The sequence below is a fragment of the Macaca nemestrina genome, chromosome 3 (assembly GCF_043159975.1).
Source record: "Macaca nemestrina isolate mMacNem1 chromosome 3, mMacNem.hap1, whole genome shotgun sequence".
NCBI classification, from domain to species: Eukaryota; Metazoa; Chordata; class Mammalia; order Primates; family Cercopithecidae; genus Macaca; species Macaca nemestrina.
The window spans coordinates 155,937,505-155,954,833 of NC_092127.1; the positions used below are offsets into that span (position 1 = coordinate 155,937,505).

Consider the following 17,329-nt stretch of genomic DNA (forward strand, 5'->3'; position numbering starts at 1 on the left):
TTCCCTTTCCCCAACCTATTCTTTTCTTAAGTAATAGTCAATTAATATTATATCTCCCCAATTAACTGTCTCCCAAGATGTAACAGTATCCTTGTTTAACCTCTTATTAAATCTTGGAGATTAAATCTTTGTTGGTTTTACATTTACTCATACACTGGTTTACACTGTAACTTAACTGCTCTGTGTGTGTGGGTCCAGTCCCCAAGCACATCATAAAACTTTTGAAGATCATGTCTTATATTCTGTTTTTATGGCTCTTGGTGCCTAATTTGGTGCTATGCAGCACATGGTCGATAGCCAACAATTCCTCCATGTGATAAAATGTCTCCACTCCAAGTTACACCATCAACCCTCAACCTGTCCTACAAGACTAGGACACATCTGTGACACACCACATCTCATGCTGAAACCATGACAAGAATCCAAGGCCAGACCTCCTTCTGACAAGCAGCTCATTTATCAGTGATGACAGAACAAGTGTTTGCCAACAGATTTCTTATCTTTGGAAAATCATTTCAGCAACATAGGAACTGAGACAAAAATCCACTAAGACATTCTTTATTGGTCACTTATTTGTAGAATAACATACTCACACTTTCATTTCATGACAATATATTTTCAAAACAAAACTTTTAAGTTCAGTTCTATGACTCCTAGGAAGATGGAATTTGTAATAGAGGATCTTATACTTGAAGAAAGCAAATACATCCATCCTTTGGTCTCCCAGTCTTTAGGGATGGGTTTGTTGTTTATACAAAGTGTGTGTGTGTGTGTGTGTGTGTGTGTGTGTGTGTGTGTGTGTGTGTCTCAGAAACAGAAAGAGAGAGAATAATATTGAATAAGACTAGGAGAAAGTTAAAGGCAGTCATTGATGATCAGGTGGCCTAGGTAGAAATTTTATATCTGGGTCTCAATCTATTCACCAAGTGTTTCTATAGATGGATTATTTGCTATACCAGTGTCCAATGAGTGAAATACAAAGATAAAGAGTCTTCAAGAAAGCTCTCAATCCGGTACAAAGATGGGACAAAGAGGTAGAACTCTATGATAGCACTAAAGTGGAGCTTTGTATAGGTACTTAGCAGTCAGACAAGAACCTATTAACACTGCCTAGAAGGTTCTGGAACAGCTTCCCAGAGAAGGAAACCACAACAGACTGGATGGATGGGAGGAAATGACATCACCACAGAGGTCAGGGTTATTGTTTTCAAAACAATCACTCTAGTCCCCAAGCTCTGCCAGCCAAAGTTCATTATTCACACATGATCAAGTTTGTAAGGGACCCAAATTTTCTTGCCCAGTTTTTGATCACAAGCTAGATGAGAGAAGCTAGAAAGTATAATCCAAATGCCTTTGTCCCGTGGCTTGCTGGCAGCCTGAGAGAGTGAGCCATTGGGTGCACAGTGACACAGAGTTGCAATGACTATGTCATATTCATAATTGACTTTTGGACTATTTCCAAAAACAATAATGAGAACAGCCAGTGGTACAGGGTGCCAAGCAAGTGCCAGATGCTATGCTGAGTGCTTGACTGTATTCTCTCACTGGAATCTCCCAGAAACCTCATGAAGTAGTAATTTCTCTGTTACATAGATGAACGGGGGAAGTTAACATTTAAGTGCCTGCTATGTTCCAAACACTGAACAAAGAATTTTATACATATTTTCAATTCATTTTATCCTCAGAACAATCCTATATGGATTTTTACAATTATTATCTGTTTTTATAGATAAGTAAACTGGGGGACTCAGAGAGGTTAGGTTACTAGCCTAAGGACACACAGGAGGCATATCTAGGATCTGCTTCATCTACTAGGTTGAACCCTAGGAAATCACATTATCTGACTATTTTTTGGTCTATTGACACAATTTCATAGGATTCAATGCAGGAATTCCAAAATCCATTCACGTTCAACTATACTCTCTCATAAAAGGGTTTGAACTGGCTTTTGTTAAATATATGTCCTTAGATCGTAACCAAAATGGAAGAAAAGGGTGGGGAAAATGATAAGCAAATCAGAAAATAAGGGAGAGCATATCAGTAAGAATCAAGGTAAGAAAATAAACACAGTCATACACACACTTTAAATTTGGCTTTGCATTTCTCTATGGGCAAGCTACAAATAGCCATGAAGTATCTGCATACTGCCATTGCCAGGAAGCATTTGGGAATCTGAAGGTGAGTATGGGGTTGTTCCCATGAGTGGGAGGCACCACTGGCTTGAAGTGAGCAGGGCAGAAGAGGTAAATTATCTGCAATGAGTGGAACCATTCAGATGCAAAAAGGAATTACTCTGGTGACATCAATAGCATCCCTGTGGAGACACAGGAGCTCATCAGCTTCAAAATCTACCTAGGATGTTTGAACAGCTCCACAGGGATCCCACTGACTGGGGCTCTCCTAGACCTCCTGGAAGAAATGGTTAAAGAAACTCTAGGAAACTCAGGATGTAGAGATATCAGGACTAATGCCAGAGAAGCAAACATTAACCCCAACCCCTGGAAAGAAAAGGTCTCAAGTGTGCAGAGACACACCCTGAGGTTGGACAGAGCTGGAAATGGAGAGAGGCCTTATTCTAAGAGACAGCAAATGATTGTGAGAAGAAACTCAACTGGATAGCTCCAAGGTCTCCTGTCCACTCTCAGAGAATTGGTGCCAAGTTATTCAGTAAGGGGTACTATAAATTAAAGGAAAAAGTACAGACTACTCAGAGGATCACCTGTCTAAGATTTGCTCAAAGAGCTGTCATCGGGAGAAAGGTCTCTCTCCCAACTCCAAGTGCTCGGAGGCAGCAGAGTCGGGGAACATGGCAGCCACATCAGGAGAAAAATGGCAGCTCCTGGAAGCATCAGCCCAAACCCCTGGAGATGGAGGTAAAAAGCCTGGGAGGAAGTTCAGAGGAAGGGCAGTTATCACTTGAGGGCTGAGGGAAACGACCAGTACAGGATAAAGCCTGCTTCTTAGGAGAGAGGCTTTTCTCTGGCAACACTCCCAAGGAAGAAGGGATCTGTAGATTTTGGTGGCCTCAGTTTTACCTCACCAAGGTAACTCACTCCGTAGTTTAAAGAGGAGAGGGATAAAGGAATGGACTCCTGACAGGACAGGTCTGAAAACATAAGTTCCTCCAAAGCATCCTTCTTCGAACACACCCCTATGTAAGTCAAACCCAGGCCTCAAACAGACCTAATAAGCCTTGCACACCACTCTTAAGCTCACCTTTTCTCCACTAGAAGTTCCGAAGGCTGTCTGTCCTGGTTGGATGTAAGAGTCCCTCGGCGGGCACATATTGGTTTTGTTGGTCTAACAGTCATTCCTTCTTCTTTGATAATAGCTTCTTAATTTCCACGTGAGCAACTTTCCCTCCCCAACTCTCCAGGAAAGGTAGGGCAGTTGTAGGGTAGGACAGACCATGGAGAGTGCCCATGCTACTTCCTGGCTCCAAGCAAGGGCAAATCCAGACCTGGCCACTCAGTTAATTCCAAGATGAGCACCAGGCCCAATTCAGGTCAATAAAGGGTAGGCACCAGGACTTCTACTGGAATTACCCCCAAAAAGTATCTCTTTTTTCCTGCTTGGATTGCAAAGCTAGTAAAATATAAGCTAAAAGCTAACAGTAGCCAGCTTTGTCACCACATGGGAAAACTTACCCAAAGACAAAGCCAATAAAGAAGAAAGCAGAGGCAAGAGATGGATGGATGGATGGATGGATAGATAGATAGACAGACAGACAGACAGACAGAACAGTCAGATAACACAATTCAAGCATGGTTATATAGTTATATCTGTACCTGGGGTGTGTGTGTGTGTGTGTGTGTGTGTGAGATTTACCTCTGTGCTTATTCATATGAAACAATCACATCCCATTTTTGTTTAAACTGGTTTCAGCTGCATTTCTATCACTGACAACAACAAAAATTCTCACTAACAAACTTCAACCCCTCCACCACAAAAAAAAAAAAAAAAAACATTTTTTAAATGTAGGCCTAACATCATTTTGACACATCTCTGCAAGTAGGAAATGAGGAAAGTGAAAAAAGAATTCTATACCAATATGAAAAAAAGCTCATCATCATGGATCATTAGAGAAATGCAAATCAAAACCACAATGAGATACCACCTCACGCCAGTCAGAATAGTGTTTAGTAAAAAGTCAAACAACAGATGCTGGTGAGGTTGCAGAGAAAAAGGAATGCTTTACACTATTGGTGGGAATGTAGATTAGTTCAACCACTGTGGAAGATAGTGTGGCGATTCCTCAAAGATCTAGAAGCAGAAATACCATTTGACCCAACAATCCCATTACTGGGTATATACCCAAAGGAATATGTCATTCTATTATAAAGATACAAGCATGCATATGTTCACTACAGCACTATTCACAATAGTGAAGATATGGAATTAATCCAAATGCCCATCAGTGATAGACTGGATAAAGAAAATGTGGTTGGCCGGGCACGGTGGCTCAAGCATGTAATCCCAGCACTTTGGGAGGCCAAGACGGGCAGATCACAAGGTCAGGAGATCAAGACCATCCTGGCTAACATGGTGAAACCCCGTCTCTACTAAAACATACAAAAAACTAGCCGGGCGAGGTGGTGGGCGCCTGTAGTCCCAGCTACTCGGGAGGCTGAGGCAGGAGAATGGCGTAAACCTGGGAGGCAGAGCTTGCAGTGAGCTGAGATCCACCACTGCACTCCAGCCTGGGCGACAGAGTGAGACTCTGTCTCAAAAAAAAAAAAAAAAAAGAAAAGAAAAAAAATGTGGTACAGATACACCATGGAATACTATGCAGCCATAAAAAGGAATGAAATTATGTCCTTTGCAGGGACGTGGATGGAGCTGGAAGTCATAATCCTTAACAGACTAACTCAGGAACGGAACACCAAACACCACATCTTCTCACTTATAAGGGGGAGCTGAATGATGAAACCACATGGACACACAGGTGAAACAACACACACTGGGGCCTCTCAGTGGTGCAGGGGGAGGGCACTGGGGGAGGGAGAGCATCAGGAAGAATAGCTAATAGACGCTGGGCTTAATATCTGGGTGATGGGTTGCTCTATGCAGCAAACCACCATGGCACACATTTACCTATGTAACAAACCTGCACATCTTGCACATGTACCCTAGAACTTAAAATAAAAATTGAAGCTTTTCTTTTTTTTTTTTTAAAAAAAAAAAAAAAAAAAAAAGGATTCTACACCGGGAGGTGGGAGTGAAAATGTCATTGATTTTAAACCCACTTTCCTGATTCTAAATTAAGATTCCCACTAAAGATTTAATACAGTGGACAAGGGAATTAATTTTTCTATTGTTTTCTATAATTCAGTAATTGTGTCTCATCACCAGGAAAAGGATATTTTCCAGTTACTTTCATTTATACCTTAGAAACAAAATATAAAGAAGCATATCCCTTCTCTAGAATGACCCCACCAAAAAAGTTGAACTATTTCATAGAATCATCCCTAAACAAGCAACATGAGAGCAGAAGAAACAAAAGAAAAGCTGGAATACCTCTGTCTCCTTTTGATGTGGTGACTAGATGACTTATCTCTACAAGGCTTATCAATTCTTGATTTCACACATCAAGCAACACCAAAAAGTGAGGGAATCTTTCCAGCCTCCTAAGTCAATTATACCCCTTCATGTTCACAAATAGAAATATGACTTTCATACAGCTCTGGTCAAAAAACATGAGATTCTAAAACACTTAAGAGTTCATTTCCTTAAAGTTCTTGCAGTGAATGCTTCAGATAAGATAGAAAATGGTAAGGCACTAGCAGACTCTTTCTCATCCACATATATCTATGCTTTCAAAGAAATAATCTTTACAATGACTAACTTAAAAACATTGAAGGTTCTGTGTAGAACTAACTCATGTGTGGTCTGTACTTTTCTCAGGGGTTAAAGAAAATCACAGTGGCCATTAATGGTCTTTCTTGTGCAGAGTTCTTACCAGAACTCCCCAGTGACCTCACCCAGAGCCCCCATGCTGAAATATGACATCTCCCACGGTGATTTTGATGGTACTCAGTTTCCATCATTCATGCTGCTAGTAGGTGCTAGTCTTTTCTCTCTCCTGTCTCTGTAGTCTTTAGTCCAGGTCCACCTCTCTCGTTTCTTTCCATCTGGTCTCAACCACTCTATCGAAAACTGAAACCCCTCCATCCTCCACTGACCCCAGCCTCCTATCCTTTCAGCGCTCTCATGCCCTCACTTGTATTGAACCTGCCTTCTTAAACCAAGTGGGACTCCCAGGCCTTTGATGCTTACATTCTTCTAGTACCTATCTCTCTCAAAGTCTTCACTGGAAGCTCCTTCCTTGGGCAGGTGTGCCCAATATAGTCACATTGGTGATTCTGCCTGAACATTGGCCAGGGCAGGACATCTGACCTTGCCAAAGGTGAACACTAAGATAAAGCAAGAATTGGAAGACAATATAAAAACAAATAGAAATATGAACCATCTACCTATACGAACACAAAAGCTCTAAAATCTATTTCCAGTGGACTGACTTTAAAATCTTAGACATTCTATATTCTGGTTATATTTGTAAAACAAGCCTGCTATTATCACTTACCTCATTCATTATCTATAGAGAATTTTTTAGCAATTAAGGGTTATGTAAAAGTATGGATGCCAATGGATTAGTGATACTCAAAAAGAGGAGGGAGAAAAGCTCTTTTCTTCAAAAAGACACAAGAATGACAGCTAACAAATGCAGAAAGAATAGAATTAGAACGTCACCATTGTTGCAACTCTCAATGTAATGATTGATTCAGGAAGGTATCATCAATAGATACTAAAGCCATTGGATGAAAGATCTGGGGATATCAAGTTATTTCCACAATTTCAGAGTATCTTTCACAGATGACAAAAGAGAAAAGGCATATTAACAATGCATAAATCTTGGGGACATCACCTTGACCAATTATCACTCATAACATTACCAGCAATGGGACAAACCCTACTATGTCCCATGCCAAGAACATCACCCATGTGTTCTTGCTATAACTGTCTAACCTGAATTTAACCATGAGGAAGAAATTAGAAAAACCCAAATGTGAGATATATTCTACAAAATAGCTGGTCTGGAATCTTCAAACGTGTTCATGTTATGAAAGACACAAAAGACTGGATGGATTTTCTAGGATTAGGGAGGCTAAAGAGGCATGGTAACCAAATGCAATGTGTGACCTTTGATTAGATCTTAGATTTTTTTTTTCTTTTTTGAGATGGAGTCTCGTTCTGTCGCCAGGCTGGAGTGCAGTGGCATAATCTCAACTCACTGCAACCTCTGTCTCCCGGGTTCAAGAGATTCTCTTGCCTCAGCCTTCTGAGTAGCTGGGACTACAGGCATGTGCCACCACACCCAGCTAATTTTTGTATTTTTAGTAGAGACGGGTTTTCACCATGTTGGCCAGGATGGACTCGATCTCTTGACCTCATGATCCACCCGCCTTGGCCTTCCAAAGTGCTGGGATTATAGGCATGAGCCACTGCCCCCAGCCAGATCCTAGATTTGTAAAAAATCAGTATAAAGGATATTACTGGGGATACTAGCAACACTTAACTCTGGACTATGCTTTAGACATTACTATATCATTGCTAAATGCCTTGAATGGTTATGGAGGATAATGTTCCTATATTTAAAAGATCCACCCTGCAACATTTAGGAGTCAAGTTTCATGATGTTTGCATCTTACATTCAAATGGTTCAAGGAAAAAGAGGCGCATATATATATATACACACACACACACACACACACACACACACACACACATACACATGAAGAGATAAAGCAAATATGGCAAAATGATAATAATTAGTATATTGAGGTGCAGGGTATATGGATATTTATTATATTATTCTTGTAACTTTTCTATAAATTTGAAATTGTCCAAAATAAAAAGGTGGGGGAGAAAACTTGTAAAGAGACTCCTGGGAAAATCTTTTGTAAAACGTTATTTAATTTACCCAAATAGCATTTTGCAGTGCCTAAACTCAATTTCTTAACTTTACAAGGATAAATAATTTACATCTAAAATTAATCCAACAGTCCTTTAGAACTGGCAAAGTTTCTCTATAAAGGACCAGATAGTAAACATTTTAGGCTTTGTGAGCCACATATAGACTCTTGTTTAATTTAGTTTGGTTTACAATCCTTTAAAAATGTAAAAAACATTCTTAGCAAGAAGGCCAGTAAAAAACAAAAAAACAAACAAAAAAATAGGCCAAGGGCCATAATTTGCCAACCCCGATCCAGATATAATTCCACAGACTCTTATCTAAATAATAAAATCAGAGTCAGAAACACAAGTCAGAAAGTTTCTTTTCTGGAGTTATTTCAAACAGCCTGGTGTATGTACAGGGAAGTAGAGAATATCATCTGCCAATGACTCCAACCTGGGAGTAGCTTCTTTAAAGACTCTCTGCAGCCCTCCTTTTTGACTCATAAGTCATCAAGGACACTGCTGTATATGATTAAGACTTCTAACAGAATAACATTTGTCACATATTTGTGACTCTGTCACACTTTGACCCCAGCCTCTTATTAAATACTCAGAAGAGGGCTCATACCATTTAAGCATTTAACCTCCGAAACTTCAACTACACACACACTTGGCAAAAACAACAGAGGAAGACAGACATGAGTATGGCAAAAACACATCTACTGCCATTCCACTGGACACAGGCACTCTATATTATACTTGCTATTACTGTAAGTTATACATTTATGTATTAATATTCCTGCATGGGGGTTGATATTCAAAGCCATAGGGAGAAAGAGCTCTCCCAGGGTGATTTTGAGGGTATTCCATTTCCATCGTACATGCTGTATGTAGGGGCTCATCTTTTCTCTCTCCTGTTTCTGTAGTCTTTAATCCAGGTCCACAATTCTCATTTGTCTCCATCTGGTCTTGATCGCTCTATCAAAAACTGAAACTCCTACATCCTCCACTGACCACAGCCTCTGACCCTTTCAGCTCTCTTGTCCTTGCTTTTATTGAAGCTGCCTTCTTAGCCCAAGTGGGACCACCAGGCCCCTGATGCTTATATTTTTCTAAGACCACCAACCCCACGCAGTCCTTCTTTGTCCTCTGCCCAGCTGAGACCCCGTGGTTCACCCTCTGCACTGCCACCCTCCCCACACTTAGCTCTGCAGGCACTAATGCCCTCTCCTCTCTCCACCTGCCAATCTCTTTCTTTTCTCTCCCATTAAAATCCCAATTCTAGAACAGGGCAGTGATTAAGAGCAAGAGTTAAGGGATCAGACCTCCTGAACTTAATTTTATTTTTCTTTGAGACGAAGTTTTGCTCTTGTTGCCCAGGCTGGAGTGCAGTAGCACAATCCCAGCTCACTGCAACCTCTGCTTCCCAGGTTCAAGCAATTCTCCTGCTTCAGTCTCCTGAGTAGCTAGGATTACAGGCATCCGCCACCCAGCCCGGCTAATTTTTTGTATTTTTAGTAGAGATGGGGTTTCATCATGTTGGCCAGGCTGGTCTTGAACTCCTGACCTCAGGTGACCCACCCACCCCGCCTCCCAAAGGGTTGGGATTACAGGCGAGAGCTACCGTGCCCGGCCAAACTTAAATACTTTTTATCTGTGTGACCTTAGCCAAGTTATTTAATCCTTTGTACCTCAGTTACTTTCTCTGTAAAATAGGTATAATAATATTCCTTAGAGACCACAGTTAAGTTTGAAAACAGGCTAGTCAGGGGAAAAAACAGACTCCAGGCCCAGAAGGTACCCTTCTGTTTGATGAAAATGATGAAGGTTTTTTTGGCTTGTTTCTTTATACTCCTACAACAGCTCAGGAAATTTTTAGTGAACAAAGATGCTGGTGTCTCTACACAGTTGCTACCAACATTTAGAGTGGATCCAGCTTGGACAAAAAGATGAGCATTTGTTGAACAAAAGAAAGAATTCAACAATGCTGCTCATGTATTTGCCAACTGGGATAACACTGCTCCAAGATACCAACTGGGCTTCTATTTTGAATAACACAAAACTGGAAAGCATCAAATAACTTTTTAAAGCCTATATACTATAAAAAGCCCCATTCTAAGAAGAGCTAAACTGCTTAGTTTTCAAAATTTGAAATTGTAGAGAGTCCTTATATTTTTAAACGTTTCTGTGGTGTGGGGTAGCTATGAGTTAGAACTCCTAATCATCGTCATCCACTAAACTCTCTCCGGTTCTAGAGAGTGGTACAGTCTTAGGCATTCTAATCTAATCTCCAAAGACAGGTGTTTGACACCTGTGTGGCTCCACTGTCTGGGAGCCTTCAACTTCCTAAAATCCTCCATGCTGAGTGTCCCGGCTTTTGGCCCCCGCCATCAAACAATCCCATATTTTCAACAGAGTAAGTCCCCCTTTTTGCTAGACTGGCTTTGGGGCACAAGTCCCAGAAAATACACCTGCTAATCTCCGTCTGTGGCAGCCTAATAGTCTTGACTTAGACAAAACCTAGCCATAAGCGTGAGGAAGAAAACTCTCTTCCTCCGTCGTCCCCAGCCACCATTGCATGCAGCTCCTGGGTCATGGTTTTGGTTCTCATTGCTCTGCAATTTCCATGCCTAGAAATTTGTGTGCATCTGGTTTCGCTGGCTCCTGACCCAGCTTTCTCTCAAAGGACCTAGCAGAGGTTCATGCTACTGGCTTTCCTTGCCTCAGGCCTCCTATGTGGTTCATTCCACTTCAGCAAACTCTCTGCTGGGTCTGCTAGCTAGAGTCCCACTGAGGAAACAAGGGCTTGATCCCTAGTCCGCAGACTCCAAAGCTCATGCTCCTTCAAATACACCAGTGGGTCTAATTCCCTGTGATCAGAGGACTTAGACAATTTCATCCTACCTACCCGGGCATGAGAATATAGCAGAGAAGTGGATGCCTACAAGAATCTCTGGAGCAAATGTTGGGTAAACAAAAATTGGACCAAAGACCCACTTCAATTGAACCAACATGGTCCGCATGAATTAGATCAGATTTTCGCTAGTCTGTTAATATCTGGAGAGGGCTAAGCCCAGAATCATGGGAAAAGCAAGTGCTAGAACAGAGGGAAAGAGTTCAGAGCCTGACTGGCTTGCATCCACTGAGGTGCTGAAGTAATTACAGCTTACCTAAGAGTTAAGCTCTGATTTAGATGTAATAATGAGAAAAGAGGTGGTGAGGGATATACGAGTAGGGTGGAGAGACTTCGTAGGAAAGAGAATATGGAAACATCAAATAGAAGATATACATTTTTCTTTGAAGAAAGAAGAGCAGGCGGGAGGCAGAAAAAAATGCTGACAAGGGCTGTGTTGAGAGGTTCAACAAAATAGTCAACATCTGTACAGTGCTGCACAATCTTTGAAAGTGCCTCACTCACTCTATTCTTTTGAAGCCCATAAAAAGCCTATGAAATAGAGTTATAAATTTTTTATTATGATTTTAGAAAAAAAATGAGACTTGAGGAGATTAAATGACTTAGGGGTAAAGTAAGAACATCAATCTCTAGTCCTCAGGCTCCAAACCCACACTCCTTCCATGTTATCATTGGATCCCAAGCAATATTCTGAAAGTTGTCAAAAACAAGAGTTTATTCTATGTCATTCCATTGAAATCAAGTATAAGAGAAGGCAAAACAGATCCTACTGTGATAGAGATCAGAACAGTGCTTGTCTCCAGGGGCTTGAGATTGAATGAGAAGGGGCATGAGGAAACTTTTTGTTTCATATCTTGATTAGGGTATAGATTACATACATGCACAAATCTTTCAATACTCATTAGATTGTACAGTTAGGAGCTATGTGTTTCACTGTATGTACATTTCACCTCAATAAAACAAAAATCAGTATTGAAATTACAGAACTTGTTAAATAAATGCGAATTTTGAAATCTTAAAATTTACGTCTATCCATAAATCTTGAAATTTATGTCTATACTTTATAAGTATGAAGGCTCTGCTTATTTTATATCTAGAACTACTTCACAGGAGCCCCAAATTCTTTGAAACACAAAAATTAAACACTGTAGTTATTGTTCACATTTAAATTTTGCCAACAGCACAAATTAAACATATTCAAAATACACCAGTGAAACAGGCAAAGTGAGGAACATTACCCGGCATGCTTTTAAGATGTTGTAAGTATATTGTGTCCACTGTTGGTGCAAGCTGCTTTTGTTTGGGATTTAAATGAGGAGAAAAGTTTTACTTTTACCACAATTAGGTCCACCCTTACAATTACATGGGATCAAATTGATACACAGTGAAAGATTATTGGAGCTGAGCAGCAGCTACCAGATGCTCGCTCTCTGTCTGTTTGCAGTTGCCACAGTCCCCACCACTCCCTACTGGAACACCAAGGCTGCCACACTGACTTGTGTTTCTTGTCTAGCCCAGTGATTTTTTGAGTTTCAGATTCAAACTGTGAATAAATTCAAAACAAAACACTAGAAGTCTTACAGCCAAACTGGATAGTATTAATGATGTTTTTTGAATAAAATCAACTGAATATAGGCTATACTTACTCGCAGAGGAGGATTCCATTTTCTAAACCTGTCCGAAAATCTTTATCACCAAAACTTCTGCCAGTTACTTGCTGCAAAAGAGAAAAGAAAAAGAGACTATAAGTTTTTCTTTTTAAATCAAGAAGCCCAATCATATATATATGTGTGTGTGCATGTGTGTGTGTATATATATAATTATATATGTGTATATATGTATGTGTGTATATATATAAATTATATATAATTATATATATAATAAAATTATATATAATTACATATATATATAATTTTATATATATATAATTTTATTTCAAGAACATTGAAAAAACTGGTGGCATTCCAAGAATGGGGAAAATCTGTTAGGCCTGAATTTCCTTCCCATGTATAGCTTTGCCTAGATCAACTAAGGTTAAATTTAGACCATTTCTTTGAAGCCTTTTTTTCTATGTACTACCTTAAAAAATATCTGCCCTTCCTGATAAGAATTTCTTACTTCTGGGGGTTTGGGCACAGTTAGTCAAGGCCATAGCCTCTTTCATCCAGAGGACCCACGCCACGCACACTTTCAAAAAGCCTGGAGAAAGCGCACCTGAGGATAAAGTCCCTATTTACTGAAACCTCTACGGACTCAGGGAGCAGAGGATATGGATGCCTAATCTCAAGGTACTAACATCAAGACAGGAAGATTAAAGTCAATATCCATTAATAATATGGCATAAAAGAGAAAAAATTGAAAGCTGGGAAAGAATAATTGTCTGACAGCACAGGATTGACAACCACTCTTGGTGCCTCTGGCTCTCAGCAGCCCTGTGGCCTGGGCACCAGGGAGACATTTGTTCATGTGTTCATTCAGTAAATATTTATTGAGCACCTAAAATATACCAGGTAAGTATGTACACAGGCATCCCTCAATATCCATGGGGGAATGCTTTCAAAACCCATCTCAGCTACCGAAATCTGTGAATGCTCAAGTCTCTGATAAAAAATGGTGTAGTATTTGCATATAACCTATGCACATCTTCCAGTATATGTTGAATCATCTCCAGATTACACTGCATAACATAATGTAAATGCTATATAAATAGTTGTTATACTGTATTGTTTATGAAATAACGAAAACAAAAACAGATGCTTTTTTTTTTTTCAAATATTTTTGGTCCACAGTTGGTTGAACCCACAGATGTAGAACTCATGGATATGGAAGCCTGACTTGACTATAAACCCTAGAGCAACCTCTAAAACAGCAAAATAAAGTTATAGCTAACAAACCAAGAAAGAAGATAAAATTAATCATAAAAAATACTAACAATTTTAAAAGCAACAAAAAAGGGGAAGGGGAACAAAGAACAGAAGGAGCAAATAGAAAAAAAATAGATTATAAACTTAAACCTCATCATGTCAATACTTACCTTAAATATAAATGGTTTAAACATCCCCAATTAAAAGACAGAGATTGTCAGAATGGCTAAAAAAGCAGGACCCAACAACTATATACTGCCTACAGAAATGCACTTTAAATATAAAGACACAAAAAGTTAAATAAAAGAATAAAATAAGATATACCATAACACTAATCAAAAGAAAGCTGGATTAACCATATATATATGGTTATATGTAAATCGTTGTTACACTGTATTGTTTGGGAAATACATATTCTTTTCCAGGAAAGTCTGATATAACTGTATATCAGACAAAGAAACTTTCATAACAAAAATAACAACAGAAATAAAATCATTTGATAATGATAAAGAGGCTCACTAATCAGGAAGATGTAAGAATCCTAAACATCCACATACCTAATTAAAAAGCTTCAAAATACACAAGCCAAAACAGATAGAACTATACAGAGAAATGGACATATCCACAAACAGAGTCAGAGATTTATATATCTCCCTTCAATAATTGACAGGACAAGTAGAGAGAAAAATCAATCACGCTATAGAAGACTTGACCAATGCTATCTACCAAACAGACCTAAATGACACTTCTAGAATATTCTACCCTAAAACTGCAGAATGTACATTTTTTAAAGTTCACAGTGAGCATTTATGAAGACCGTCCAAATTCTGAGTCAGAACACAAATCTCAATACACTTAAAAGAATTCATACAAAATATATTATCTGATTGCAATGTAATTAAATTCTAAGCTAACAACAGAAATATCACTGGAAAATCCCCCAAACATTTTTAAACTAATAACATAATTCTTAATAACCCATTGATCAAAGAAGAAATCAAAAAGAAATTAGAATGTATTTTGTAGTGAAAGAATATGGTAATATCAAAATGTATGGAAAGACACTAATGCAGTATTTAGAAGAAAGGAATGCCACAAAATGCCCATATCAGAAAAGATCATCTCAAATCAATGAATTGTGCTTTATCTCATCAAATTAAGGCCAAATTAAGTAGAAGAAAGGGGGGAAACTCAGGAGTGAAATCAATCAAATACAAAACTGAAAAACAATAGAGAAAAATCAAAGAAACCAAAAGCTGGTGGGGGGTTTTGTGAGATCAATAAAATTTAGAAACCTTTGGCTACATTAATAAACTCTTAGCCAATAAAATTGGTAATCCTTTTGTTTTTAGTCAAAAAAGAAAAAAGGCAGAAATTACTGACATCAAGAATGACAGCGATGACATTATTACAGATACTATAGATACTAAAAGAATAACAAGAAAAGTTATAAATTTATACCAATAAATTCGTCAACTTAGATGAACTTGATAAATCCCTTGACACAAACAGCCATAATTCACTCAACAAAGACATAGATAGATAACGTTCTCACAAAGAAAATGTCAGGCCCAGAAGGCTTACCTAATAAATAGTACCAAATATCTAAGGAAGAAATAATGCAATTCTACACAAACTCTTCCAGATAATTGAAAACGAAAGAATACTTCCCAATTGATTTTACTATGTTACTATTACGCTGATACCAAAACCAGACAGATATTATAAGACACATACACAAAATATGCCAAAAATGGTATTTCTTCACATTGGGAATCATATATGATTTTTACTTTACTTTTTAAATTTTTCAATATTTTCCTAAAACTTTCTACAATATATATTACTTTAACCATCAGAAAAATCAAACAAGATTTTTTGTTACAAATAAAACAGTCTAAAGAAACTAAATGGTCTCAATGCTCATTAACCACTCCCACTATGTAATGTCACAAACAATTTTTTTGTTAATATCCTCTCATTCTTATTTGAGGGACGGTAAGAAAATGAATTTTAAAAAGTCATTCAACAGTTTATGAATATCTAGTTTTCCCAAAATAAATTAAGAAATATCCCATTTTAAAAGTTAATATTTTAAACATAGACTTTAAACATGTTGTCATTTTTTTCCCAGAATCTGTCCATGATTTGTCTGCCACTGATGGGTCATCTGTCAGAATGATTTACATTTTGGAAACATCACTAATCCTCTCTGTAATACTAAACTTTGTTCACCAAGAAGTGATTAGAAAGGTTCTAAAACATTTTGTCATAAGTCTTTACGTCTTTACATTTTTGTTAAAAGCATTATGTTATAGTGAAAACAGTGCCAACACTGAGAACCCAACAAAGTTTATCTTTCAGATTTCAGAATCTCTGGTTCACTTTACCTAAGCCTTTCTCCATGTATTGAGCAATGATAATGAGCAGGATCTAGAGAGAGAACCACAGATGAACTGTGGCCACTGTGTGCAGGAAGCTCACCGATTGATGAGAAAAGCAATCTAAAGTCTTATGATAAATACAAGATAACGTAACTATTAAGAAAAAAAAAAAAAAGTACTTTCGGAGGCCAAGGTGGGTGGATCACGAGGCCAGGAGATTGAGACCATCCTGGCTAACACGGTGAAACCCCGTCTCAACTAAAAATACAAAAAATTAGCCAGGCGTGTTGGCCGGCGCCTATAATCCCAGCTACTCGGGAGCTGAGGCAGGAGAACGATGTGAACCCGGGAGGCGGAGGTTGCAGTGAGCCAAGATTGCACCACTGCACTCCAGCCTAGGCGACAGAGCAAAACCCTGTCTCAAAAAAAAAAAAAGAATATTAAAAAATTGGTGCCCCACATACAACCTAAATTGCTCATTTACCATTTAAAATTATCCTGGCATGTAATGCATAGCCACTGAAAATTTTCAAGTAGGGATTGATATAACAATCTAAAAGTCAGTCTGTAAATCAAAAGTCCTCCAAGATATAGTCTGATCAAATTCAACTTCTTAGACTCCCAATTCTGGGAATAGGCACCATGTGTTTGCAGGAAGATGCTAGTTTCCACCACTGTTCCTCTTCCTCTGCTCTCTGTCATCCCTCTCCCACGCCCATTAGGTCCAAGCATGGTCTTCACACTGCTCTCTACCAATTCAAATGCCATCCATTCCATCTATTTAGGATAGATGCACTTGGATCTTTGTTAGGAGGATCAACAGCTGTACAGACTGCAGAAATTCACCAAGGACCAAGCCACTGAAAATTTGGTCCTTAGACCAGTAGCAGCAGCATCTTCACCTGCAATTAATATTAGAAACACAGATTCTCGGCCAGGCGTGGTGGCTAACACCTGTAATCCCAGCACTTTGGGAGTCCGAGGCAGGCAGATCACAAGGTCAGGAGTTTAAGACCAGCCTGGCCAACATGGTGAAACCCCATCTCTACTAAAAATACGATATATAAGATTACAGACACTATATATATATATAAAAGCTGGACGTGGTAGCATGCGTCTGTAATCCCAGCTACTCAGGAGGCTGAGGCAGGAGAATTGCTTGAACCCAGGAGGCGGAGGTTGCGATGAGCTGAGATCACGCCACTGCACTC

General features: G+C 39.0%; 1 protein-coding gene across 24 annotated transcripts in view; it reads right to left on the bottom strand.

Annotated features, from left to right (window-relative positions):
* LOC105487715 (LIM and calponin homology domains 1) overlaps positions 1–17,329 on the bottom strand; it is a 344,201-nt gene that overhangs the window by 195,543 nt on the left and 131,329 nt on the right. For all 24 annotated transcript variants that reach the window (XM_011751280.2, XM_024794726.2, XM_024794725.2 and 21 more), the window contains one exon: positions 12,517–12,587. Coding sequence is in view for 7 of the 24 variants with exons in the window: in XM_024794726.2 (XP_024650494.2) it covers positions 12,517–12,587 (71 nt within the window). In the remaining 17 variants the exon portion in view is untranslated. Of the gene's footprint in view, positions 1–12,516; positions 12,588–17,329 lie in introns of those variants that run through there.